General features: G+C 44.1%; 1 protein-coding gene across 2 annotated transcripts in view; it reads right to left on the bottom strand.

The window, feature by feature from the left end:
* Nucleotides 1-13,453: 13,453 nt before the first annotated feature.
* The window catches only part of RCAN3 (RCAN family member 3), a 32,323-nt gene continuing 18,969 nt past the window's right edge, over nt 13,454-26,807 (bottom strand). For both annotated transcript variants that reach the window (XM_024554387.4, XM_024554386.4), the window contains exons 3-5: nt 21,978-22,151; nt 20,942-21,113; nt 13,454-19,516 (exon numbers count right to left, since the gene is read on the bottom strand). In XM_024554387.4, coding sequence (XP_024410155.1) covers nt 19,332-19,516; nt 20,942-21,113; nt 21,978-22,151 — 531 coding nt within the window. In that variant the 3' untranslated portion in view covers nt 13,454-19,331. The remainder of the gene's footprint in view (nt 19,517-20,941; nt 21,114-21,977; nt 22,152-26,807) is intronic.

Here is a 26,807-nt window from a genome sequence, read left to right as displayed (position 1 = left end):
CCAAAGTTATGTATAAAGGTACACACACTTACCATCTGTTACATATAATTGATCGCATAAGCATAATCACATAATTGATCACACCATAGGCAGAAGATATTATTTTGATTAATCATGTTTCATATTATTATATAATATATATATATATTTTTAAATTATAAGAGAAAGTTTATTCAGAAAGTTACAGTGGTAGTAGAAGTGAGTCAGCTGGGCTGTGGAAACAAGTTACAGAGGCCAAAGAAGGGCCCTTTGGAGCTCAAGAGAGAGAAAGGCTGAGGTAATGCGCCTGGGAGGGTAAGAACAGGGGTGGTGAAGGGAACAGGGTGGGCTTGCTCCCAGGAGGGAGAGCACACCTGTATAATGTATATTTTGTAGACCTCGCATGTTATATCCATTACCTGTAATGCATGGTTAAGTTGTTTAATTTTGTATTTATATTTTTACCCCCTGCACTTATTTGTCTACCAGACCCCTGAAATCAAGGTGTAGGGAGGGTTGCTTCCCACTGAGGGCTTGGGAGGAGACTCTGGTCCCCGCCTCTCCCCTAGCTGTGTGTGCGTGCAGGCGATCCTCGGCGTTCCTGGCCTCGTAGAGCATCATTCAGTCCCTTCCCGTCTTCTGCCTTTGTGAATGTTGTGTCCAAATTTCCCCTTTTTTTTAGAGAGAGGGGAAGGGAGGGAGAAAGAGAGGAAGAGAAACATTGGTCGGTTGCCTCTCGGAAACCCCAGCTGGGGGCCTGGGCCACAACCCAGGCCTGTGCCCTGACCAGAAATCAAACCAGCGACCTCTTGGTTCCCAGCCCTGCGCTCAGTCCACTGAGCGGCACCAGCCAGGCTACATTTCCCTCTTCTTATAAGGACACAAGGCAAACTGGATCCAGGGCCCACCCTAATCCAGTGTGACCTCACATTAACTTAACGACCTCTGCAAAGACCCTATTTCCAAATAAAGTCACATATACAGGTTCCAGGTAGACATGAATTTTGGGGGGAACTATTCAACCCATTACAGAGCCAAATAGGCTTTGCTCCAAAGAAGATACACAAATAGCTTATAAGTCCATGAATAAATGTGTACAATGCAGCTTCTACAAGAAATCAACTACCCCAGCAGCTCAGCCAACGAGAGGTTGTCATCTCCTTGAATTCTAACTTTTCTCCAACGGCCTTTGTTCAAAACATTCCTGCCTGACTTCCTCCTTTTTCTGCATAAAGTAATGTCCCTCGGTTGTGTCTGTGAGGCTTGCCTGTGGCTTTGCTCTGGCTTTCATGTCCCACACTTCAATTTTTTGCTGTTCTGGAATAAACCCACCTTTTTGCTATTGAAATAACCAGCTGTTTTATTTTTTAAGAATGTTTTAATTAATTAATTAATTAATTAATTTAGAGAGAGAGGAAGGGAGGGAGAATAAGAGGGAGAGAAACATCAGTTGGTTGCCTCTCACACGCCCCTAGCCAGGACGACCTGGCCCGCAACCGAGGCACATGTCCTGACTGGAGATTGAACCAGCGACCTTTCGGATCACAGGATGTTGCCCAAGCCACTGAGTCACACCAGTCAGGGCCTGACTGTTTTATTTTTTAAGGTGAGTGACATTTAATTTAAAAATCCATGTGATTGACTTGGAGAAATCATTTATATAAACACATCTAGCAACAGAATAAGGAGTCCCTGATATTTTTCTGAGGTATTTATCCTAATAGGCACAAATATCTCCAATAAAATCTGAACTTCACAGAAACAAATCACAGCAAGATATTTTCTTCTAGGGCAATAATAGAGAAAATTTTAATGAACCTTAATGTAGAATCAAGGAAGGAAAGAGATAGAGGTATCAATGGTTTCTTGAAGCCTACATAAATGTTGTATAAAGTATAGTGGTACATCAGACTTCTCAGGTCACTGCCATTGTCATCACTGATCCATGCAGGATGCTTCTTATGTATGTACATGTGTGTTTCATGTGCATCTTGTATTTGTACATATTCTTGCACAAGGATCGCTGTCTTTGTATTTTAATTCCTACAATGCAAGTACTACACACATCTCACTGCTGATTACTTTTGTCACTCGGTTCTAAGATCCATGCGTACGGCTGCATATATGGCTTCTCTGCTGCTACCTAGTTCTCCACAGAGTCCATCTCCCAGCTAGGGGCACCAGTTTGCCTCCATAAATGATGGTGCAATGAACCTTCTCGACACGACGCTTCATGGACCTGTGTGAGGATATCTTTGGGGTAGTCTTGTGAGATAACTATGTCTATATCTATATCTATGTCTATGTCTATATCTATGTCTACATCTATATCCATATCCATATCTATATCCATATCATATCCATATCTATATCTATGTCTCTCTATATAACCACATCATATCCATATCCATATCTATATCTATGTCTATGTCTATATCTATGTCTACATCTATATCCATATCCATATCTATATCCATATCTATATCCATATCTATATCTATGTCTATATCCATATCCATATCCATTACATCTACATGTCTCCAGGAGAACCACTGAGTCACAGATTCTGTTCTTATTGCTATAACTCAGTCCAGCCAGATTGTTCCTGAGAATAACTAATGCAGTCTACATGGCCACCAGTATCATACCAAGTTGCCTATATTCCCACCTGCTGTTATACTTGCACTATTTACTTTTTACATTTTTGAGAATCCAATAGGTTTAAAGTGCCATCTTCTTACCTGATTACTGGGTTTGAGTGTGCCTTCCTAGGTTCACTTTTTTTTCTTTAAATTATACTTTATTGATTATGCCATTACAGTTGTCCCAATTTTTCCCCCTTAGTCCCCCTCCACCCAGCACACCCCACTCCCTCAGGCAATCCCCACACCATTGTCCATGTCCATGGGTCATGCCTATAAGTTCTTTGGCTACCCCATTTCCTCTACTGTACTTTATATCCCCATGGCTATTCTGTAACTACCTATTTGTACTTCTTAATCCCCTCAACTCTTCACCCATTCTCTGACACACACCCCTCCCATCTGGCAACCATCAAAATGTTCTCTGAAAACAGAGTTCTGTCCCTATTCTTCTTGTTTGCTTAGTTTGATTTTTAGACCCAGTTGCTGACAGATTTGTATTTTTTGCCATTTTATTCATGGTTCTGATCTTTTAAAAATAAGTTTCTTTAACATTTCACGTAGTAATAGTTTGGTGATGAGGAACTGCTTTACTTTTTTGTTGTCTAGGAAGCTCTGTATCTGCCCTTTAATTCTAAATGATAGCTTTGCTGGGTAGAGCAATCTTGGCTTGTAGGTCCCTGCATTTCGTGATTTGGAACATTTCTTGCCAGTCCCTTCTAGCCTGCAGTTTCGTTTGAGAAATCAGCTGACAGTCTGATGACGTTCGCCTGTAGGTAATTAACTGCCTTTTTCTTGCTGTCTTTAAGATTTTTCTCTTTATCTTTCAACTTTGGCATTTTAATTATGATGTGTCTTGGAGTGGGCCTGTTTCCATGCATCTCGTTTGGGACTCTCTGTGCTTCCTGGACTTCCAGGTCTATTTCCTTCACCAAATTAGGGGAGTTTTCTTTCATTATTTTTTTCAAATAGATTTCCAGCTACTTGCGCTTTCTGGTCTCCTTCTGGCACCCCTATGAGGCAAATGTTGGAATGCTTGAAGTTGTCCCAGAGGCTGCTTATACTATCCCCATTTTCTTTGGATTCTTTTCTTCATCTTGTGGTTCTGATTGGTTGTTTTTTGCTACCTTACGTTCCAAATCATTGATTTGATTCTCGGCTTTCTCTACTCTACTGTTGTTTCCCTGTAAATTGTTCTTTATTTCAAGTAGTGGATCCTCTGTTTCTGACCGGATCATTTTCTATGCTGCTGAGGTCCTTGCTAAGTTCCTTGAGGGTCCTTATAACCAGTGTTGGAAACTCTGCATCTGATAGATTGCTTATCTCCATTTCGTTTAGCCCTGTTTCTGGAGTTTTGATCTGTTCTTTCATTTGGGCCATGTGTTATTGTCTGCTCATTTTGGCAGCCTCTCTGTGTCTGTTTCTGTGTATTAGGTAGAGCTGCTATGACTCTGTGTCTTGGTAGCGTGGCCTAACGTAGTAGGTGTCCTGTAGGGTCCACTGGCCCAGCCTTCCCTATCACTCAAGCTGGGTACTCCAGGTGTGCCCTTTGTGTGGGCCGAGTACCCCCTCCTCTTGCAGTTGAGCCTTGGTTGCTTTTGCCAGATCAATGGGAGGGAGTTGCCCAAGCCAGTGAGCTACAAGGACTGGCTGTGACCACTGACCACCAACCTCCGCCCTCCATGGAGGATCAGCTGTGCAGGGGCAGGGTGGTGTGTTCCAACATGGTCTGTAGCTGTCCACTGGGTGCGCTGGCCCTGGGCTTTCCCAGCTGATGCAGACCGAGGTCAGCCCCGGCCTGTGTTCCGCCCAGGGTGTTCCGCCACCTGGCATGAGCTATAAAGTAGTCTGACATGGCTGTTCCTGTGCTGGGCTTGGAGATTCCCAGGCAAAGCCAAGCTGTGATATAGGATGGCTGTTGCTAGTGCTGGCCCTGGGGCTCACTGAGGCCAGCTGTTGCTTGTTTGATAGGATTTAGGAAGTTGTGAAGCATGAGCCAAGAAGACCAACCACTCATATGGAAAAGCAGCTCAGGTGGGCCTGTAAGTTGGGTGGGGCAGAGTCTCTGGGGATCTCCAGTGTGGGGCAAACAGTGTTAGCCAGGTTGATGGAGTCTCAGATATGGTAGCAGCTGGCTGGCTCTGTGGGGGCAGGGTTTAGAAAAGGGACAATGGCCTCTGCTCACCTTGATGCCAGACACTTCACTTCCTCCCTGTGTGCCACTGCTGCCTTTCAAGCTGCCGCCCTGGCGCTGGAGCTCAGAGGGAGTGAATCTGAGTAGGTGAGTCTGTGTGTGGGTTCTTTAAGAGGAGCTGCTAGGGGCTCCAGAAGTTTCTTCCACCAACCAATCCCCACTGGTTTTTGCAGCCAGAAGTTGTAGGGACTTGTCTTCCTGGCACTGGAACCCTGGGCTGGTGGGCCTGGCGTGGGGCTGGGACTCCTTGCTCCCGAGATATCCCTCCCGAATCTTCATCCACCACATGTGGGTGAGGGACTAGCCTGTTCTGAGTCTGTGCCCCTCCTACCAGTCTGTCTGGATGGATGTGTTTTCTTTAATTCTGTAATTGTCGGACTTCCATTCAACTCGATTCCTGACGGTTCTGAGTGATGGTTGTTTTGGGGACCCACCTGGGGATGTGGCCTGCAATCCAGGCACTTGCCCTGACCACCAATTAAACCAGCAACCTCTTGGTTTGCAGGACAGTATTCAAACTACTGAGCCACACCACCTAGGGCCACTCTTGCTATTTTATCATGTCTTTTGATAATAGACTCTGACGCACACATTGTTGAATTTAACTTGTAAATCAGTTGGTTTTGAGGTAAATTACTTAAACCTTTATTCTTGTGTTTTCTATCCTGCATTTACAAAATTGTTTTATCAAGAGACTTCCAGTCAAAATGGAGGTGTAGGCAGACATGGATCGCCTCCTCACACACCACATAAAAATTACAACTAAAATATAGAATAACCATCACTCAGAACCGTCAGGAATCGAGTTGAATGGAAGTCCGACAATTACAGAATTAAAGAAAACACATCCATCCAGACAGACTGGTAGGAGGGGCACAGACTCAGAACAGGCTAGTCCCTCACCCACATGTGGTGGATGAAGATTCGGGAGGGATATCTCGGGAGCAAGGAGTCCCAGCCCCACGCCAGGCCCACCAGCCCAGGGTTCCAGTGCCAGGAAGACAAGTCCCTACAACTTCTGGCTGCAAAAACCAGTGGGGATTGGTTGGTGGAAGAAACTTCTGGAGCCCCTAGCAGCTCCTCTTAAAGAACCCACACACAGACTCACCTACTCAGATTCACTCCCTCTGAGCTCCAGCGCCAGGGCGGCAGCTTGAAAGGCAGCAGTGGCACACAGGGAGGAAGTGAAGTGTCTGGCATCAAGGTGAGCAGAGGCCATTGTCCCTTTTCTAAACCCTGCCCCCACAGAGCCAGCCAGCTGCTACCATATCTGAGACTCCATCAACCTGGCTAACACTGTTTGCCCCACACTGGAGATCCCCAGAGACTCTGCCCCACCCAACTTACAGGCCCACCTGAGCTGCTTTTCCATATGAGTGGTTGGTCTTCTTGGCTCATGCTTCACAACTTCCTAAATCCTATCAAACAAGCAACAGCTGGCCTCAGTGAGCCCCAGGGCCAGCACTAGCAACAGCCATCCTATATCACAGCTTGGCTTTGCCTGGGAATCTCCAAGCCCAGCACAGGAACAGCCATGTCAGACTACTTTATAGCTCATGCCAGGTGGCGGAACACCCTGGGCGGAACACAGGCCGGGGCTGACCTCGGTCTGCATCAGCTGGGAAAGCCCAGGGCCAGCGCACCCAGTGGACAGCTACAGACCATGTTGGAACACACCACCCTGCCCCTGCACAGCTGATCCTCCATGGAGGGCGGAGGTTGGTGGTCAGTGGTCACAGCCAGTCCTTGTAGCTCACTGGCTTGGGCAACTCCCTCCCATTGATCTGGCAAAAGCAACCAAGGCTCAACTGCAAGAGGAGGGGGTACTCGGCCCACACAAAGGGCACACCTGGAGTACCCAGCTTGAGTGATAGGGAAGGCTGGGCCAGTGGACCCTACAGGACACCTACTACGTTAGGCCACGCTACCAAGACACAGAGTCATAGCAGCTCTACCTAATACACAGAAACAGACACAGAGAGGCTGCCAAAATGAGCAGACAATAACACATGGCCCAAATGAAAGAACAGATCAAAACTCCAGAAACAGGGCTAAACGAAATGGAGATAAGCAATCTATCAGATGCAGAGTTTCCAACACTGGTTATAAGGACCCTCAAGGAACTTAGCAAGGACCTCAGCAGCATAGAAAATGATCCGGTCAGAAACAGAGGATCCACTACTTGAAATAAAGAACAATTTACAGGGAAACAACAGTAGAGTAGAGAAAGCCGAGAATCAAATCAATGATTTGGAACGTAAGGTAGCAAAAAACAACCAATCAGAACCACAAGATGAAGAAAAGAATCCAAAGAAAATGGGGATAGTATAAGCAGCCTCTGGGACAACTTCAAGCATTCCAACATTTGCCTCATAGGGGTGCCAGAAGGAGACCAGAAAGCGCAAGTAGCTGGAAATCTATTTGAAAAAAATAATGAAAGAAAACTCCCCTAATTTGGTGAAGGAAATAGACCTGGAAGTCCAGGAAGCACAGAGAGTCCCAAACGAGATGCATGGAAACAGGCCCACTCCAAGACACATCATAATTAAAATGCCAAAGTTGAAAGATAAAGAGAAAAATCTTAAAGACAGCAAGAAAAAGGCAGTTAATTACCTACAGGCGAACGTCATCAGACTGTCAGCTGATTTCTCAAACGAAACTGCAGGCTAGAAGGGACTGGCAAGAAATGTTCCAAATCACGAAATGCAGGGACCTACAAGCCAAGATTGCTCTACCCAGCAAAGCTATCATTTAGAATTAAAGGGCAGATACAGAGCTTCCTAGACAACAAAAAAGTAAAGCAGTTCCTCATCACCAAACTATTACTACGTGAAATGTTAAAGAAACTTATTTTTAAAAGATCAGAACCATGAATAAAATGGCAAAAAATACAAATCTGTCAGCAACTGGGTCTAAAAATCAAACTAAGCAAACAAGAAGAATAGGGACAGAACTCTGTTTTCAGAGAACATTTTGATGGTTGCCAGATGGGAGGGGTGTGTGTCAGAGAATGGGTGAAGAGTTGAGGGGATTAAGAAGTACAAATAGGTAGTTACAGAATAGCCATGGGGATATAAAGTACAGTAGAGGAAATGGGGTAGCCAAAGAACTTATAGGCATGACCCATGGACATGGACAATGGTGTGGGGATTGCCTGAGGGAGTGGGGTGTGCTGGGTGGAGGGGGACTAAGGGGGAAAAATTGGGACAACTGTATTAGCATAATCAAAAAATATAATTAAAAAAAGTTTTCTCTTAAAATTAAATAACAAAATAAAAAATATTTTATCTTTAGTTTATTTGCAGTGGTTTCCTGACTTGCTGTTTTAGCCATGGAATCCTTAGCTCAAGTGAAATCTTATTCTAAGATCCTATGTACAAGAAATAAAAATCGAGGGAAGATAGCGTTCAAGTCCTGTAACCTGGAATCTCAGCTCCACCTGGAGGCAGCCCCACAGAACACAGCTTGGAAAACGATGTTAAAATGGAAATGTCCCCAGCTACTCTAGACTTATTAATACAAACAAACAAAAACACTAGCAATGTTAGGAACCTTTGAATCCTAATACAATTTTTTCCTGAAAAATTAAGATTTCAGTTTGATACAGTAGTGGCACGTGGTAGAAAGAACCTGGGACAGAAGTGAGAAACGTGGATTCTAGTCCCAGGAGGGCTACCGTCCACACAGGTGAATTTGGCAATGCCTCTCGGCCATTTGCCTGTAAAGGTGTGGATGGGGTTTGGAGAGTGGGGAGTGTTTGAACTGTTCTGATGAGTTCTCACAAGAGCGGGAAGTTGGAGGATGGGCTTCTGTTTAGAGGGGCCTAGGATCCCCACTGCCCCCACCCTTCAAAAGGAGCAGTTCTGTTTACACCCACCCTGTTGTTTTGCCGCCAGTTTTACATTGCGATTCATCTATAAGATTTCGTTTGCACAAAGAGCGGAGTTCTGTGGCTTAAAAATAGGTGTAAAAACAGCCCCACTGTACTAGACGATCTTTACAGTCATTTCTAGCTTCAATATTTTGATTTGTAGATTTGTTTTTTTTTTAAGATTTTATTTATTTATTTTTAGAGAGGGGGGAGGGAGGGAGAAAGAGAGGGAAACATCAATGTGTGGTTGCCTCTGGCACGCCCCCTAGTGGGGACCTGGCCTGCAACCCAGGCATGTGCCCTGACAGGGAATCAAAGGAGCGACCCTTTGGTTCACAGGCCAGCACTCAATCCACTGAGCCACACCAGCAGGGCTGGAGATTTGTTTTTAACCAAGGCAGAAAATAAGCCTTTAGGAGCAAGAGATTATTTTTAAGTGAGGAGCAAACCAGGGTGAAAGCTTTCCTTGGTGAAGAACAGGAACCATCGTGGTTATTCCCAGGGTTGGCAGGGAGTCCACATCCTGACCTCTGTCTGGCACGGCAGCTTTAAAGTTCAACTGGAATCTGGTTAAAGGACTAAATGTAATATTTCGCTTTTCTGTCATTTTTTGTGTTATTGTCTGAATATAAATGACACATTAAAAATTCTACACTCAAGGAACTCAATTCAATGGATTGATTAAAAAAACATTAACTTTATTTTGATTACCTTTAAAAACAAAACGTGTTACAATGAATCACAGAGACTCCAAAAAAGTTACAGTCCTCTTTTGTTGCCTTGATAGAACAAGGAATGTTTAAATGTCCTCAAAACACAGGATAGCCAAAGTTGACAAGTAACAAACTCCTACGGAGAACGGACTGCCACTTCAAGCACACTAAAATGTGGCGTACATGTATGCAAATTACCGACCAGGTTTCTGAAGTACAATGAACATTCACAAGAGTTTATAGTACCAGCAAGGTGAAGGTGCCCCAAAATACAATACAAGATCACAAACATGTTCAGACAAAATAATAAATTCACCTCTTGTGTTCAATTAAGATAGAATGACGAAGAAACTTTTCTTTAACTTGGAAGATACGCACAACACAGCAGGAATGTAAATCGATAGTCACTGGGGCCCACACTTCGGGCTGAGAAGCAGCTGGAAGAATATGGCACCGTCACCGCATTCGCCTCCTTTATCTCTCCTCGGTCCCCAAGTTGAGTTAGGAAGATTGGGGACTGAACACAGAACACTGAGAAACACAGCTTTTCTGCATAGGTGTACACCTTGCATTATGACAAAAATGAACATTCAGGCAAAGGTGGGTGTGCAGAGGACGTGATTTTGGTTCAAAAGGAAATTACGTTTAAATGGGCAGAGATACTTCCACTCTGCCTAAGGTTACTCTCCTTAACCTTGGGTGGAAACTTCTATTTTGAACATGAACGTTTTCATAATCTTTTTGGTCAGTGAACCGAGCAGTTGAAATTTCCGGTTGCTTTGCTGCTTGTATATTTGGTAATAACAACAATACTCTTTAAGTTATTAACATTTCCCCCTGATTCGTGGTTAGAGAAAGCAAAGGTGTTCCACTGAGGACCACCTGGCTGACCCACACTCCAAGGGGACTTCAGAAACCAACTGAGCATTTATCAAGTTGTTGGACAGGGTTCATAAATCTCATTCTTTAAACTTATTTAACTTCCTGAAAGGAGAGCTTCTACAACATGGACTTACCTCTCCCAATAGGAGGCAACTATTTCTGCAAGCTTTTGTTCCTTTATATTGATACACTTACTATAGGCAATCTGTCTCCTTTCATACAGGAAGACGTAAATGCAAATGTGTGAAAAGGAGCCCCGTAATGGGAAAAAGGAGGACTGACCAAGTTCACCTGTGATAGGTACGCAGTGCACAGCTCTGCAGAAAAGAATCATATCCAGCAGACGGCGAACCTGATGCACCGAAGAATTCCACATTTCCCATTGCTTAATTATGTCTGAGATTTTCTCTTTTATAAATAAAGCCATGGTCCATAAAACTCTATATAAAAATATGAAGCACAGTCAGGCGTCAATCTTTTTGCAAGACTCCGTTTTACTAGCACTGAGCATCCTTCCACTGAAAACTGTTTCCAATCATGTTGGCTCTCATTCTGCTTCCCAGGAGTCACATCTCAAGCATGACTAACTATAGTTTAATCTCATCACTATGAGAATCTAGAAAAGGCTACGTAAAATGTCAGTGCAATTGCTGGCTATCAAGAGCATACTATTGAAAAGTAAATTCCAATCCCAACAGTACAAGGACAAAATAGGGAACATCAAGTTCATTAATTAAAATTACTAAGTCATTGACTTCATCACCTAGGATGTCTTTTATTCGTTGTATCCCATTAGGGTAAATGCCCCTCCCCTTTTTTACTGGTTGGTTTTTTTATGACAAGGAGTCACTGCCTCTGAGTGTCTTTGAGGCTAATACAAGAAGAGTAGAAAAAACACTGGCTTGGGAGTTGGGGATGCTAATTCTAGCCCCTGGGCGACCTTTCTGTGGGCTTCCAAGCACGCTGCGTGAATTCAGTTCTGATCTTGTGACATGAGGGTTAGACTGATTTCCAAACTCGCCTTTACCTCTGTGATTGAGACTCTGAGACATCAAATCTTTTTCACTTTGTATCACAACATATTTTTGTTATTGTAGCTGTTTTTAGTATCATTGATAAGACTGCTTAGCCTCCACGTACACAGATATAAAAATGCAAGGAAAGGAGCAGAATTATGAAAATACACACTAGTATTACCACAATAGTTATCAGTTATAAATGAATCTTTGTTATCAGTGTAACAAAGATTTTAATGATCGAGTAGCCTGGGTGTTTGAATAGGTGAGTGGTTTGACGCATCAAAAATGCCACCAAAGAGCAAGAAGCTTGTGTGATAAATTAGAGCTTCCACCAAATCAAAAGCAAGGTCGAGGTGAAATCAAGTTCACAGAGCTTCACCAGAGTCAGTTCTGGTCTTTAGGACCCGATGAAAATAAGAGAGACAGATACATCAATTGGGAAAAGAGTGAGAGATGGGATTTTTGAAAGAAAAGCAAAAGAAAGAAAACTTTGGAAAATTTTGAAGAAAATGCAACATAGAAATGAAACAGTGCAACTGCTAGTCTTTCCACTTCTGCCTGGCTCAGGGCAGGGGTTTTCAAAAGCATCCTGTACAAAAATGTTAAGCTTCATGCTTTCACTTAGAAAACCACCTGAAAAAAGATTTTTTCACACTGGTAATACTAGTGCGTATTAAGATTTTTGTATGTATTACCTGTGTGTGGCGTGGAGACTCTGGACGGCCGCCTTATAAAGAACCCCTGCCAAGTGGTTCTGGGCCTCTGGTTTTCCCGAACGTGCGTTGGTGGTACGCGGCAGTCAAGGGCCACTGGTAAATGCACAGACGGGGGCTGCATCTGCTAAGAATCATGTCCCCCCAGGGCAGGCCTCAGGATGACCCCCGACAAGTGTTACTAGCCAGCTGTTTGCAGCAGTGTTCACAGAGACGGTTAGCAGGGGAACCAATGTCATCATTTCTCAGAGTCTTCAGCAGTAAATGACAGCAGCCCCACCTGGTCACTGGGCTCTCGCGGGTGTCTCGCACTGCTCTGAGCGCCGTCTTAACTGATCTCATCTTCCCAGCACCACTTCGAAACATTCTCATCCCCAGGTTACAGATGAGGACGCCAAGGTCAGGAAGAGTAACTTGCCCAAGGTCAAAAAACAGATTAAGGAAGATTTGGCTCCCGAGTCCACATTCTGGTTTTTTTTTTTTTTTTAAGATTTATTTATTTACTTTTAGAGAGAGGGAGAGAAATATCAATGGGTGAGAGATACACTGATCAGTTACCTCTCATATGCCCCCATCCGGGGACCTGGTCTGAAGCCCTGATCAGGAATCAAACCAGCGACGGTTCCGTTTGTAGGCTGGAGCTCAATCCACTGAGCCACACCAGTCAGCGCATGAGTCCACATTCCGAACCACCAGACTGGCCTATGCTTCCCAGTGATAATTATAATTCAGACCCAACGGACACAAAAGCAGCTACTCAGGGCCGTCGATCCTCTATTCACATGGCAAACTGCAATTTGGTTTCAGCAAAATATTGTATCAATACATTTGATTTTGAATGTCAGTGTTTTGTACTTTGTTTAATTTGTAGATATTTTGATTTTATAGTTGAGTTATAAGCACAAAGTATGCCTAATTTTAAGTTACATTTAAGTAATATAATAAAAGTTGCTTAAGTGAACTCTTAAGTGCTAGAATCTTCACCCTTAAAACACACGCTCCAAGAAACTCGGGGCTGTGCGGCTGCCCGAAGACTAACTGCAAGCCCGGCGCTACAAAGACTGGATGTGCGCTTGCGCAGCTGTGTGTTTGGTGAGTGCTGGTTCCTCACTGTCCCGTGTGGGTCTGCTCCCTCGAGTTCCCCATGATAACCACATAGGGGGGATGCACACTGGCTCAGTGACCGATGCTAGAATTTTCCAATCACAAGACTCATGCAAGATAAAGGCAGACACAGGAGGAAGGGAAGGCTGGCTGGTCTGTGGGAGGAGGGAGAGGCCACAATGGTCTGAGACGTGCGCATGAGCCTAAGTCCTGCGCAGGCCCAGCCACGTGGGGGCAGTGGCTGCTCCTTTCCAACATTGTCTATGTAAATCCTTCCATTTGACATTGGAAAGCTCTCTCTGATGTGCTCAGTGCTCAGAAGCTGTTTCTGGTGCCTGCCAGACATTCTGATGGGTGCAACTCACTAACGGCCATCTGACTTTATCCTCGAACAGCCCTATGAGGGGATCTCCATTTTCAAGATGAAAAAAACAACTTTAAAAAGAGTCAGCAATTTGCCTGACATTACTGGATTTGTGAGTGGTAGAACGGGGCTTGAAACTACAATACATCTGCTCCAAGTCAGTTCCCAACACCACTCAAAGCTGGTGTTATTCCCACGCCTGTTTGGGGAGCACTGTGAAGACCTGAGCCAAAGGCGGGCATGGTGGGGAAGACCAGGAGTGAAAAAGCAGGTCCTAAACGTGGGCTGATGGAACACAGATCCAAGGGAAGGGAATGCTGAAGAAAAGGTCACCATTGTTTACCTATTCGATGAGCAAACATCCCTAAGTTGGATGAGTCAGCCTTCTGTGACAAGGCTGAAGGACACAGGTACATTCCTGATGGAGTGTGAACAGGCAGTATCTGTGAAAATTACAAATTAATCTATTCTTTGGCTCAGTAATGTTGCTTCTGGGAATTTACTGAACAGAGATAACTGCCTAGAACTAAAAGACCACATGCACAGGGTCACTGATAAAACACTGAACCCCAATCCATTAAATATGGGGCTAATTAAATAAACTAATGTATGTTCACAAAATGGAAAAACATGCCACAGGGAAAAAAAAAACAACTCTAACAGGCAAAGACTGCCTCCAAAGCAAGGTGTAGAATAGTGTATTTATTATACTAGCTTTTGTGGAAAGAGAGGTGGGAGGGTAAAAAATAAATTTTTAAAATATGCACATTTGTTATAGATGCAATTAGAAACACTGGAAGAATAGGCAAGAAAATAATTATGGTTACAGGGGTAGGAAAGACTTTTTACGGTATACATGTTAGATGTTTTTTAACCATAAAAATATATCATCTATTAAAAAATTAATGTTAAAAAGCTTGAATGAAGAAGGCTCTGCCCAGTCTCCCTTCTTTGGTCAGTGGCGTTGCTCCAGGTACTTCTCGTCCACACCGGGCTTGGCCCCATTGATCTACCACCTCCTCCAGGAAGCATCCAGGGTTGTGTCCCCTGGGAGGTCTTCTGTGAGGTCACAGAAGACCACCCTTATGTATCTTGCTTCACTGTATTTTTTTGGAAGATGTAAAAGCTATAAATTATTGGTTTCCTTCTCTCTAGATAAAGAAGACAATAATACTTTATACTGAGTCCCAGAGAGACTAAATTACTTGTCAAAAGTCACCAGGACAGAGCTGGAGCTTGAACCTGCTCTGAGCCCTGTCTAAATCCATTCTCCTCACTGGCCCCATTTTGCCTGCAGTCATAGCTCCCAGCAACTTCAGTCCCTGAGGAAGAGGGACGACGTTCCCTTTGCCTTTCCCAATGCCCTAACAGAGCTCAGTGCTCAGGGACAGGCAATCGCATGTTACGGGAAGAAAGGGGAGGAGGGAGGGAAAGAGGAAGAGAAGGAAGAAGGAAGAAGAAAGAGGAAAGGAGTGGAGGAGGGGGGCTCACTCCCGCACAGACAGGGCTGAGTAATCAGCATTGGCTGTCCCCAGGTCTGAGTCCTCTGAGGTGGGCTCCTCAGAACCATCCAGACTCTTGGATCCACTCTCTTGGAGTAGGAGGCTGTTAGAGTTCAGGCTGCAGGACAGCTGGGACGAACTGGCTGTGTTCAGGCTGAGCAGGGAGGAGGCAGTGAGCTGCCTGTTCTGTTGGACCTTACTGCCCCAGTGCTGGACTTCGAGGTCTTCCGAGCCCGAGGAATGGGAAATAGAATGCAGAGACGATTCCCGCTGTGGTTCTGTACCAGAGGGAGTGACAGGGTCGAGCTCAGAGTGGGCAGAGCCCAGAGCGGGCCAGTGGGGTGAGCACTCACTCATATAAGATGGCGGACCTGTAGGAGAGTTGTTGGTGTAAGGATGGTAGGCCCTGCAGAAAGCTGAGGGGCTCGCCCTCCTCGGCATCTGGAAGGAGGGCGGTGCCCGACAGCCCTGGCACAGGCGGGCCTGCTCCTGGAGGAGCGGTTTTCAGCAGCACTCCTTCTAGCTGTGGCTGAGGGCCTGGCAGTGACCTGTGTCCCTGCAGACAAGGATCAGGTGCTCCGATCCAGAGATGACGTGTTTGTGAGTGACAGCTTTCAGGAGGGGCCAGGAGACAGGCCGAGGCAGAGGCTGCTGGTGGGCACCCTTCTTGTCCTGTCCCGTCCCGCCCCACAATGTGCTTGGCATGCAGGCCGTAGACAAACACGGCCTCCAGGGCGCTGCACATGGTGTTGGCATCTCCGTCTTTGCTAGTGCCACTGTGTCCACGGACAAGTACTGCTTCTGCAACGCCTTCGTGGATACCACTAGCTTCTCCTTGATGGCCTGGATGGCAGCCCAGCGGTCTAGTCCATTTTCCACAACTGAGAGCATTTCCACTCACGCAGCAGCTCCAGAGGAGAATCTCATGACACCAACGCAAGCCGGGAGCGGGTGGGGGTGCTCCCACCCACAGCAGCCCCAGAGGCTCCACCCAACCCCTCGGCCTCCTGGTTATGGACAAACCAAGCTGTGCCCAAGTGCCTGACTCCACGTGGGCTGTGTACAGCCCCACCCCAAGCCTGTGGAGGCTATCACAGAGCCTGAAGAAGCCACGGGGCAGGGCCAGCGCTCACAGAACCCCAAGGGTGCCCAGCCACACAGTGGTTTCAGGAGGCTCCTGATTGGTTACCCTAGTTGGGTGGGTCCGTCGCCCCAGTGGGGTATGGAGAGCCGAGGCCACTGGCGGGCCAAACCTTGCCTGCTTCCCCGGGGTCCGCCTCAGACTAGAGTCTGGTATCTAGGTTCCTGCCCTTTCCTGGGCCCCGCACCATCTGCGTAACTTCGGGGCTGTCACCTGGCCGCCTTCAGTGAAGGTTGTGCACTTGTAAAATGGGACCAATCACGCCTACCCTTTGGTTGCTGCTGCGAGGGCACGTTGCAGCCTGGTGGGTAGAGCTCAGGCCCAGGTCATGTGTCACAGCATGTTCACAAGATGGAATCACGTGAAAGGGAAACAGAACGACTGTTGTCTAGATGAATGGAAGTGCTGCGCCTGAATTAAGTCTCCCAGGATCTTTGATGGAAACATCCTGCAAACCTCAATGTTCTAGGTCAAACTTTATGTTCAACTTGAAAGTTCCCAGGAGCTTTTATTTGGCTTTTAACTATTGATAGGGTTTTAGTAAATAACATTTTGCAGAAGCACACTGCGAAAAGACTAGTCTGCTTTCCACCTGATTTTCAGCTTCCCAAGGGAACAGTTCTCACCATTTCTGCCCCTTGAACTGGTACACCTCTTAAAAGGATTTATTTCTGGTTTTGTCAGGCGGGTATGTTGAAAGACCCTGGAATATTCAGAGCCAATGCATCTCAGGTTCTCTGTGCTATCCTTACTAAGTGGTAGTTTTCCCATCCACCCCTATGTTTTTTCCTAACCCAAAGCCTCATTTCCTTTCCTCACAATTGTCTAAATAACTTGATTCCCAAGAGGTTATGATTTCTGAAGAAAATATGGCTATGTTATAATATCATAACTAAAAATAATAACTCAATTTCAAAGAAGAAAATATGTAGACAAACTTATTAAAAGGAATTTAAAAAAAAGACACAGACACTCATCTCTTGCAAAATGGTTATATGAAATGTATATAAAATAACCAAAAATGGACAGAGACCAGAAAACCTGTTGAGATCCTAGATGATTTCACAGTATTAAAAAGTTAATGGGCATTTAGTGGTTTTTCTTTCAGAGTTCATATTATGGAAGTAGAATACTATTTAGAAGGAATGAAAATATTAGTTTTCCCTCTCAAAAAAAGTTTAATGTATATTAAATAATTATATATGTATATTTAATTTTGGTTTAAGTTTTTCCTCAATTTATTTAATGCTCTCAAAAAACAAAAAAGAACAGAGAACAAAAAATGTGGGTAATTTGCAATGCTTGACTTTTTAAAAAGTTTTACATGTTAAGGGCACAATATTCTTTAACTGGAAGATAGAGAGTGAAAGCCAAGCAAAATAGTAAAGTGTGAATTTTGGTCACTCAGAAAATTGCAGTGAATAAGTATTACCTAAAAATCCCTAACTGGTGATAATACATACATTTCTTGGCTTACAGGGTCCATTCTGCACTGATAAGTTAGTGTAACCAGGTAAGATTAAAAACCGGCAAAAAGCTGAATTTGGTGGCTGTCATTTCAATTGCCAACTGGTGATCTGAATTTAATAAATTGCTTACGGAATCACAAATTCGAACTGAATTTACATTGAGACGCAGCTGTGATGGATCTATACAAATACACGAGTTCATCACCTTGGAGTATTTCAGGGCAAGGAACGCATCCAAAACTTTTTTTTTTTTTTTTTTACAATACAGCTTAAGTCCTCAGAAATAAATGCTACCACAATAAGAACATCTACACCACAAAAACATGTTACCAGAAACGTACAGACGTTATGACCCGCGTCTTCTGCATGTTTCTCTCCTCGCGGCGGCGGCCACCCTGGTGTCTCAGTCCAAACCCATACACACAACCCCTTCACATACATACACACCAGGCGCCGCGCACAGAAAACAGCAGGGTGAGCAGAAGCTCAGCAGAGCTGCTGACCAGGAGCAAAGCATTTAGTTATGACACTTCTCTATAGAAAGGACTTTAAAGTCCGAATAGATCCCCTAAAATGAAAAAGATGCTCGTGCTCGCTTCTACTTTAGGAGGCTCCACTATCCACTGTGAAACGTAAGTGAGAAGCAATTTTGTTGGAGGGGAAAATGCGTACTGTAAGCGGGGTAAAAAATGTCACCAAAAAAGAAAAGCCTGACTACCAACATGATCGCCCCTCCATCTTTCTCTAGTTCGTAGAAATGGAGTAGGTGTCACTTTCCTTCCAAGCTGCAAAATGTTTCAATGGACACCTTTAAAATGGTCTTCAGAAAATCTTATCCTTACCTCCTCTAATTTTCAGTGTATGAACGACACCCACAAATTTGTATGGCATAGGGAAACTTAAAAAGTGGCCAAGGTCAGTTCGGAATGCTGTCGGCTAGGAGATGGTCACAGCCGAAGACTGCCGTAGCCGCCTGACTCATAATCAGTCAAGCTCACGGGCGATACGTCCCCCTTCCAAAGTAGCAGCTCTTTCTCTGGGAGGGAGGGGCGGCACACGAGGAAGGTGGTGCGTGCATTGCCTTCCTCGAGCCCCAGGTGAGAGGACAGGTGCACTCGGATCGGTGCCACTTGGATTCTGACAAAGTGAATTTGGCATTTCTTCCCCAAAGTCGAGGAAGAAAATATACTAGAGGAAAATGATTTTCTATGAATTATTCTATACTTCAGGTTTCTTCTCATGCAAAAAAATGTTAGGTATACTGAATAACAATTAACCTTTGATCAAGAGATTTCGTTAGAAGTTATCATACCAGTGCAAAAATACCACACTAGATTATTAAAATGGTAAGACGTTTAAATTCATAAAAATGGGACTGCACTCGGTGACAATGGCTTTAGCTTTTGGGAACCCGATGCTGCATGGAATCAGGGAAGGGAACATTCCTGGAGGGGGCCGTGTTCCTAACTGGCTGCTATGTAAAAATGCTCAAGGGATGCTGCGCGTTGCGGGCTAATGCTTCGAAGTGCCGTTCAGAGTATCCGTTAAGATTCTGAACAGGTAAAATCAGCCTCTGCTCTGGACTGCCACGTCCACAGTGCAGGCTTGGGGACCACACTGCGTCTCGTGCCCTGCTCACCTCACCCACACCATTGGCAGCGACGCGCCGGCAGGAGGGCCGCCAGCCTGGTGGCTGTCACCCCAGGATGGCCGCGGCCTTGCACCACAACTGCAGGCTTCACAACGCACAGTCGAAGGTCTGGGGCTCGCTCAGGGCTGTGGTGGGAGCTTCGGGGCGCCTTGTCTGGGTGATTTTCTGTTTGGGGTTTTTTGTTTCTTCTTCCTCTTCAGTTTCGCTTTCACAGACGTGGACCACGACGCTGGGTGTCGACTCGGTTCCTGCGTGAAGTTCGTACTTCTCTCCTGTGGAGGCCAACGGCAAAAAGAAGTGTTTGGTCTCTGGAAACTTCTCTTGTTCTACTCTCATTTTAATTGCTGATGATTGGTTTTTAAATCTTTAAATCCCCGTCAGAGTGCTTTATCTTGTTTTGGCATTAGAGCTTTGATACTTTAAGGTTCTTAGGAAGTTTTGCTGTTTCAAGAAACCAGCTGCAAGGAGCGTGAGGCCTGGGAGTTAAAATGCTAATTACTGTTCTAAGAACAGAACCAGTGAAACTCTTAACTTCAGAATGGTGCTGGTTTTTCCTGGGGAGACACTTGTTTTTGTTTTGTTTTGCTTTTTAAAAAAAATTTTTATTGTTGTTCAAGTACAGTTGTCTCCATTTCCCCCCAACACTCCCCCCTACCCCAGCCATCTCCACCTCCCACCTCTGATCCCACACCGCCTCTGGTTTTGTCCATGTGTCCTTTACCAATGTTCCTGAACCCCCCCCCCCATTATCCTCTCCCACCTCCCCTCTGGGAGACACTTGTAAGGCTCCAGTCAGCATCGGCACCCCTTCATTATAGAACCTCAGACATGCAAGACCCAGCCCTAATGTCTAACTCCAGACGAGACCATTTCCCCTCAAAATGACTCTCATACCCCCCGTGACAGACGCTGACACTGCCTTTGGTGGATCTTGAGTCTGAGCCAGCACCGAACGGCACTGATTGCTCGTATTGTTTTAACGGGAAGAGAGAAATAAAAGAGAGAGAAAAAGAAGAAGTGAAAAATAAAGAGAATAATTTGGAAGGGATACTATGGCATCACCATCAATTCCTTGAAATACTGTTCGTTGGAGAAGCTGTTTGATGCTTTGACAGAGCAGGGGGGAAGGCAACTAAAATTCACTAACGGCTTGCTCTGTACTAGTGGAATTTGTCGCAGTAAAAACTATAGTTAGAGTTACTGAGTATTATGATATACCATTTAATCCTATAGCCACACTGAAAAGTAGCTATTATGATCCCTATTTTTTTAGGGATTTTATTTATTTATTTTTAGAGAGAGGGTAAGCAAGTGAGAAAGAAAGAGAAACACCAATGTGTGGTTGCCTTTCGTGTGGCCCCTACAAGGGACCCAGCCTGTTATCTAAGCATGTGTCCTGACTGGGAATCGAACCAGTGACCCTTTGGTTCACAGGCCAGCACTCAATCCACTGAGCCACAACAGCCAGGGGTATGATCCCTATTTTAGTTGTAAAAACAAAGGCTGAGAAGATTGGAGGCTAAGTAACCCGCTCAAGATCACAAAGTTAGCAAATGCCAGGGAACCCGGGCTTGCGTGACTTCATCCTCCACCCTGCTTCCGTTGCCACTAGCTGGCTAGAACACAAATTGCTGAATGTGGCCTTCAATACAAAACTTTCTCTGGGAAAAAAAACAGGGGAGATAGGTGTTTGTTACCTGGTCCCAATTTGGAAACAGCACAGAGCAGATCGTAGTTTATCAGAGGCATCGCATCTTCACCCTGCTTCCACCCCACCGGCGGAGACGCCGGAGGTGAGATGAGGAACTGCTTGACCGGCTGCGGGGGCAGCAGGTACGATTTGTCCCGTGTTTCACTGGAGGTCTGTACCTGCAGGGAAGGAGACGCTCAAAGTTCGAGGCTGGGCTATTTTTCTCCTGTTCATCTTTACGTTAATTGTTACATCTCTTTGGAGAAAATTTAAAATTTCTCTTTAACAGTCTCCCTCTCCCATCGGCCGGGTTTGGTCTTTCTGGCTTTCGTCTGGAGTGTGAGACCACAAACCTTTCTTTTTTAAAATTTGAAAGCTGAGACCAAGAAAAAAAAATACTTTGTTGAACATAAAGCAATGCACTGAATACATCAACAGAGATCGAATGCCTTCATTTCACCAATTCTTCTGAGAAGAAATCGGTTTCTCAGAGGCACGTCAACAAACAGCGTTAGTACAGCCCACTCTTGGGAGCCCACGGCATCTTCTGCAATTTTCAAGTCCAAGACGGCCCTGTGGTGCCAGGCTGTGCCACCTCCCTGCTCGCCCCGGAGGCCAGCAGCCATTTTCAACGGGGCCTCTCTTACGTTCCAGGACACAAAAGGGATTACAGGTACTTTCTCAAATCTCCCAAGGATGCTGCATCCTGAGTGCCATTCTAGATGTTTGGAGAAAAGTGAATTCACTGATCTTCGGGTGTTAGGGCCTAACCCTCATAAAATCCCAGCTGAGAAAAGCTACCAGCAAAATGAATTCCTTTCACTATTAGTCTACGCAACACGAAGTTAGGAGAGTAAATACGCGTAATACACACATTTATATATCTGTAAAATAAAGGAAACGATATTTTTGTATCGCTTGCTGATGGCGATTGTTCATTTCCAAGCCCTCCGATGGAATATAGAAAATAGAGTCAGATAGTACTTTTGGATGGAGAAGAACAAGTTTAGGGAACAGCGTCCATGGCTCTATGAAGTACGTACCTGTGCAAAATACAGCTTCAGCTTCTTGCCGTTGAAGTCTGTTTCGTGGAGTTCTATTCGCGCTCTTGCTGCCGCTTCAGGTTTGCTGAAATTTATTCTGACTCTTCTAAAGCTTCTAAACAACTGAAATGTAACCTGGTCATCGTAGATGGTGAAAAGTGCTTCGAATCTCTCCTACAAGTTGGGGAGCAGCAGGGCGGAGAGATGGAAGGAAAAAGGAAAGCCTTTACCAAAAAGAAATTTATTATCATTAAACATAAACATGGGATAGAACCCATTATAATTTGCCTTTTTTTCCCTCCAAAAAGCATACTTTTCTTACAGGTGTCCTGTTATTCATATGCTAAGTTCTGTAATTTGCACTTATTTGAAAAGTCATTAACTTTAGAGATTCAAATTACAAAATGAATGTAAAGTGTTATAAAATACATGTAAGGTAAAAATGATACAAACAGGTCCAATTATTGAACGAGAACATCACCATTGTCTTCAAGCCCTCAGTGTGCCAGCTATTTCTTCCCCCACCTCGTTCCTTTCCTCCTTCCCAGTAACCATTTCTGGAATTTTGTTTTTATGTTTCCTTGCTTTTCTTAATGGTTTTACATTTGTATTCCCACAGAGATAGTCACGTGGCATGCATTCTTCAATACCTTGCTGCTAAGGTCTTCCTTGCTGCAGTAATCATGAGTCATTCTTTGACATTGCTATATGGTATTCCACTATAGAGCCACACCGAAATTCATCTAACGCTTTCGGAATTTGGACTCCCTCCAGTTTTTTGCCTGTACTATGCTGCTATAATTTTATTTCTTTTGGAGAAATTTAATTTCTTATTTCTTACTGGTTATCTATAGTGATGCCAAGCCCTCAACATTTTTGAGATTTGCTTTTGGTTCAACATGTCATCAACTTTCGTAAATTTTCTACGCGTGCTTGAATGCTTCTGCAGCTCTTGGGTACAGTTTTGTCAATATGTGCCGTATGTGAAGCTTGTGTCCTCTAAAAGTTCTATGCACTGATTTTTGGGGGTTCTACTTGAACTATTTATTACTAAGAGAGGTCTGTCACAATCTCTCGGGTGGATTTATTTTTCCTTGCAATTTGGTCACTTTTCCTTCATACACTTTAAACTTCTTTTGTAAAATTGATTTTTAGATAAGGAAAGAGAAACATCGTTTTGTTGTTCCATTTACTGATGCATTCATTGGTTGATGCTTCTCTGTGTGCTGACTGGAGGTGGAATTGCAACCTTGGTGTATCAGGAGGACACTCTAACTACCTGAGCTACCTGGCCAGGGCTGCTTCATACACTTCAAAGTTCTGTTCTATTATTGTGTACACAGAAGTTCAGAGTTGCTTTTGCTCCCTGGCGGACTGAACCTGTAATCACTGGGTAGTGGTGCTCTTTATCTCTAGGAATGCCTTTGCTGTAAAGTCCGTCCGTTTTTGTCTGATGTTAATGCAGCGGCTGCAGCTTTCTTTTGGTTACACACTGCACGGACCTCAATTTCCTTTACTTCTAACCTTCATGCATCCTTGTATTTTGGATATACCTCATGTAAGGACGGTGTTTTTGCATGAGCCTGACAATAAATCCAGTGTGACCACCGTTGTTTCGGATGTTCTATGTTCACTGTCTGTTTTTTGCTAGTCCCCTTCTGCGTAAAATGCCCTAATATCCTATAGACATAGCTCCTCTTTTACAAAAGAAAACACTACAGATTTTTTCTCAAGGTTCCCTTGGAAGAATGCAGTTCCACAAAAATAGCATTTTGGGTAAAATTAGATGGTACATGCACTAAGTGTTTGGAGATGGAATACAGCAAGCAGGGAAGGAGAGCAATATCTGAGTCATTTTATGAGGCCGAGGGAAAAAAAAGTTATTTTCCCAATTGTTATTGAATTGAGATAATGAGAAACCTAACTTCAGTTACCAGAAGAATAGCAACATTAAATTTTCTTTACTGGTCACATTTATACAATAGCTCAGTAAATAAAATGCAAGAAAAGAGACCCAGGAACATTCTCAGTACCTTCAGAAATACTCCTCAGGCTTGCCAATAGTAACACAATAAAAGAAACCTCTAAATTAGCTTGGGTTTGGGGCTACGCGCAAATCTTCCGATTGCCTGTTGATAGGCAAGTGAAAATCATACATTCCCTCATGTACTGATGTCTCTCAATTTGACCATTTACCTACCACTATAAAATCTTAAATTTAACAAAATATATAATGATTTGTGCACAAATATTTATTTTCCTAATGTTCAAATATCCCTCATTATTTAGAAATGACTTTTATCCTAAAAATTATGTTATTTTTGCTCATTCATTAAAAAAATATATTAAGCGACCAACTGCATGCCAGGCCTTGTGCTAAGGGCTGGCTTTCTAACTCCCACAAGGAGAGGGGAGCTGTAAGATTGATCCTATTCTTATTTCCTATATTATTTCTATATATTAAAGTAATATGGACAAATAACATTATAGGGGTAGTAAGGATTTTAAAACAGATGTCAGGCTCCGGCTGGTGTAGCTCAGTGGATTGAGCATGGGCTGAGAACCAAAGGGCCACCGGTTCGATTCCCAGTCAAGGCACATGCCTAGGTTGTGGGCCAGGTCCCCAGTAGGGGACGTGCAAGAGGCAACCACATATTGATATTTCTCTCCCTCTCTTTCTCCTTCCCTTCCCCTCTCTCTAAAAATAAATAAATAAAATCTTTAAAAAGTAGATGTCAGTTCTTAAAAGAAATATAAATGTACATGTATTAAGTACTAATAACTATTAATACTTCTAGGCACTTTTCATAGTTTCCCCCAGCATCTATTTCAAAGATGGCTGGCTTTGTCACTCTTTAAAAAAATTAGAACTGAGATTTTGTGAAATTCCATTTAATTCTTGGTAGATGCTTACTTTCAACATACTTTGAATACTAAGTAAATATTAAAATTCTCACATGACCTAGTTAAGAAACACCAACACAGAACACAGTGAACACAGAAACTAAGGAAGAAATAATGAATCATGGTTTATGAAAATTTAGAATTTTGCAGTTCTGTACCTAAACCATTTTCCTTTCCTGGGGAAAAGGACCATATATTTATTTCTAATTCCCCCAAACAATGAATTTTTTATAGTAACAATAACACAAGCTATCTTGCAAACTAAACAGCTACTTGATAATCACATCCTTTTTCCTTTTTCCTTTCAGAACAATTTTTTTACCATCCCAGAAATACACTGTAACTGAATGTGACATGCAGAGAGATGAGAGCAACGGGGACAGGGGTCTCTCGCTTCTAAATCCCAACCCCTGTGAACTAACGGGTAATTATTCAAAAATGAAGCCATGTAAGAGGTGATTAGTAAGCTTTTCACAAGCTTTGTTAGTTCTTCCTCTCTCCTTCACTTCCATTTCCCCCTTGGTGTAGCATAAATACGGTTTATAAAATGTTTAACTTCTAGCCGTGAGGTGCTGTAGAAAAATTAATGCAGAGGGAAAACTATCCCTGTTTCCTAGTTGAGGAAAAAAGATAAGAGCCCTCAGCGGGTAGCTCTGCTGTCCCCACGAATCTACCGACACCCACACATGGATTCCTCAGGCTGTCCCTGACCACCTGGCAAGAGCACAGAGGGGATTCAGGGGACTACAGACAGGCAGCAAGGACATAATCCCTAAACACGGACTGAAGATCACTGGTATGAATAAGCGACTTGTGACAAACATAATTCAATGCAGAAATCAAATCATTGTCTTTCTCCTTAGAATTGTTTTAGAAATAATTCACATTTCTAAGTTTCTGAATTCTTTAATGATACAAAATTAATACCCTGTTACAGGGAGACAGTTACACATTTACTTCTGATAAGGTCATGGAGACCCCACAAAATCTAAATCATCACTGACTACTCTCCTTTCTCAGTGGCCACTTAGTGGTATTGCCCTGTGGGGCAGTACATCTAGAGGAATAACACCAATATTTCAGTCTAAAAAACAGTCCCTGAGGATTTTCCTGTTCTCAAAGTTTCCCACAAAATAGACCAGAAGCTGCCTTCATACGCTGAAGTCACCTGTGTAATAAATCAGCAGTAGAAATGATTACACATAACTTGCCCCTGAAATAGGCCAGGATGACATGGACCCAACAACGTTCTGGGGAATTCAGGGAAGCACTCTGTGGCTGGGCAAGAGGAAACCGCCCAAGGAGGAAGTGGAAAAGGCCTTACAGGATGGCGGCTAAGTGACCTTTCCGGAACTACTCTCCGTTCCCATCGCAAAGCACAGAAGGTGAGCTTTATCAGTGTCACAGAGGAGCAAACCGTGAAAACAATTTTGCTGCACTTTTTTTGCCTTGGACTAAAAGAACCTGAGACGCCTGCCCACCAACATTCTACACTTAGAGGCACAATTTCATTGTGGAGAAGAAGCGATGCTTCAGCACACTCAGCAGTGAAATTATCTTTGGCATCCTAAGGCAAGAGGGTTTCACATGCTGTGTCTTTCTGTAGATGTGAGATAGAAAATTCCGCCTCGCCAGCATCCCGCGGCTGCAGGCTCCTCAAGGTCAGTGGCAGTCTCCACTTCTGCCTGGGGGTGGGCACAGGGCGGAGGGTTCCGCTGGGAGTCACCGCTCCCAAAGCAGCCAGCGGGAGACTTCACAGGTCACAAAAAGCACGGACTCCTGGGCACGGTGAACTAAAAACGCGACTCTGGTCATCTGGGCACTTGTACAAGTTCTGGAAGGATTTAAAATCCTTCTATAACCTTTGGCCTATAGCATTTATATTGCCTTCAACACCTTTCCAGAACAGAAAGAAGCATGAAACTG

This window comes from Desmodus rotundus, chromosome 3 (assembly GCF_022682495.2).
Source record: "Desmodus rotundus isolate HL8 chromosome 3, HLdesRot8A.1, whole genome shotgun sequence".
Lineage (NCBI taxonomy): Eukaryota > Metazoa > Chordata > Mammalia > Chiroptera > Phyllostomidae > Desmodus > Desmodus rotundus.
The sequence above is the reverse complement of the archived record's forward strand: the minus strand, read 5'-3'. Positions and strand labels throughout refer to the sequence as shown.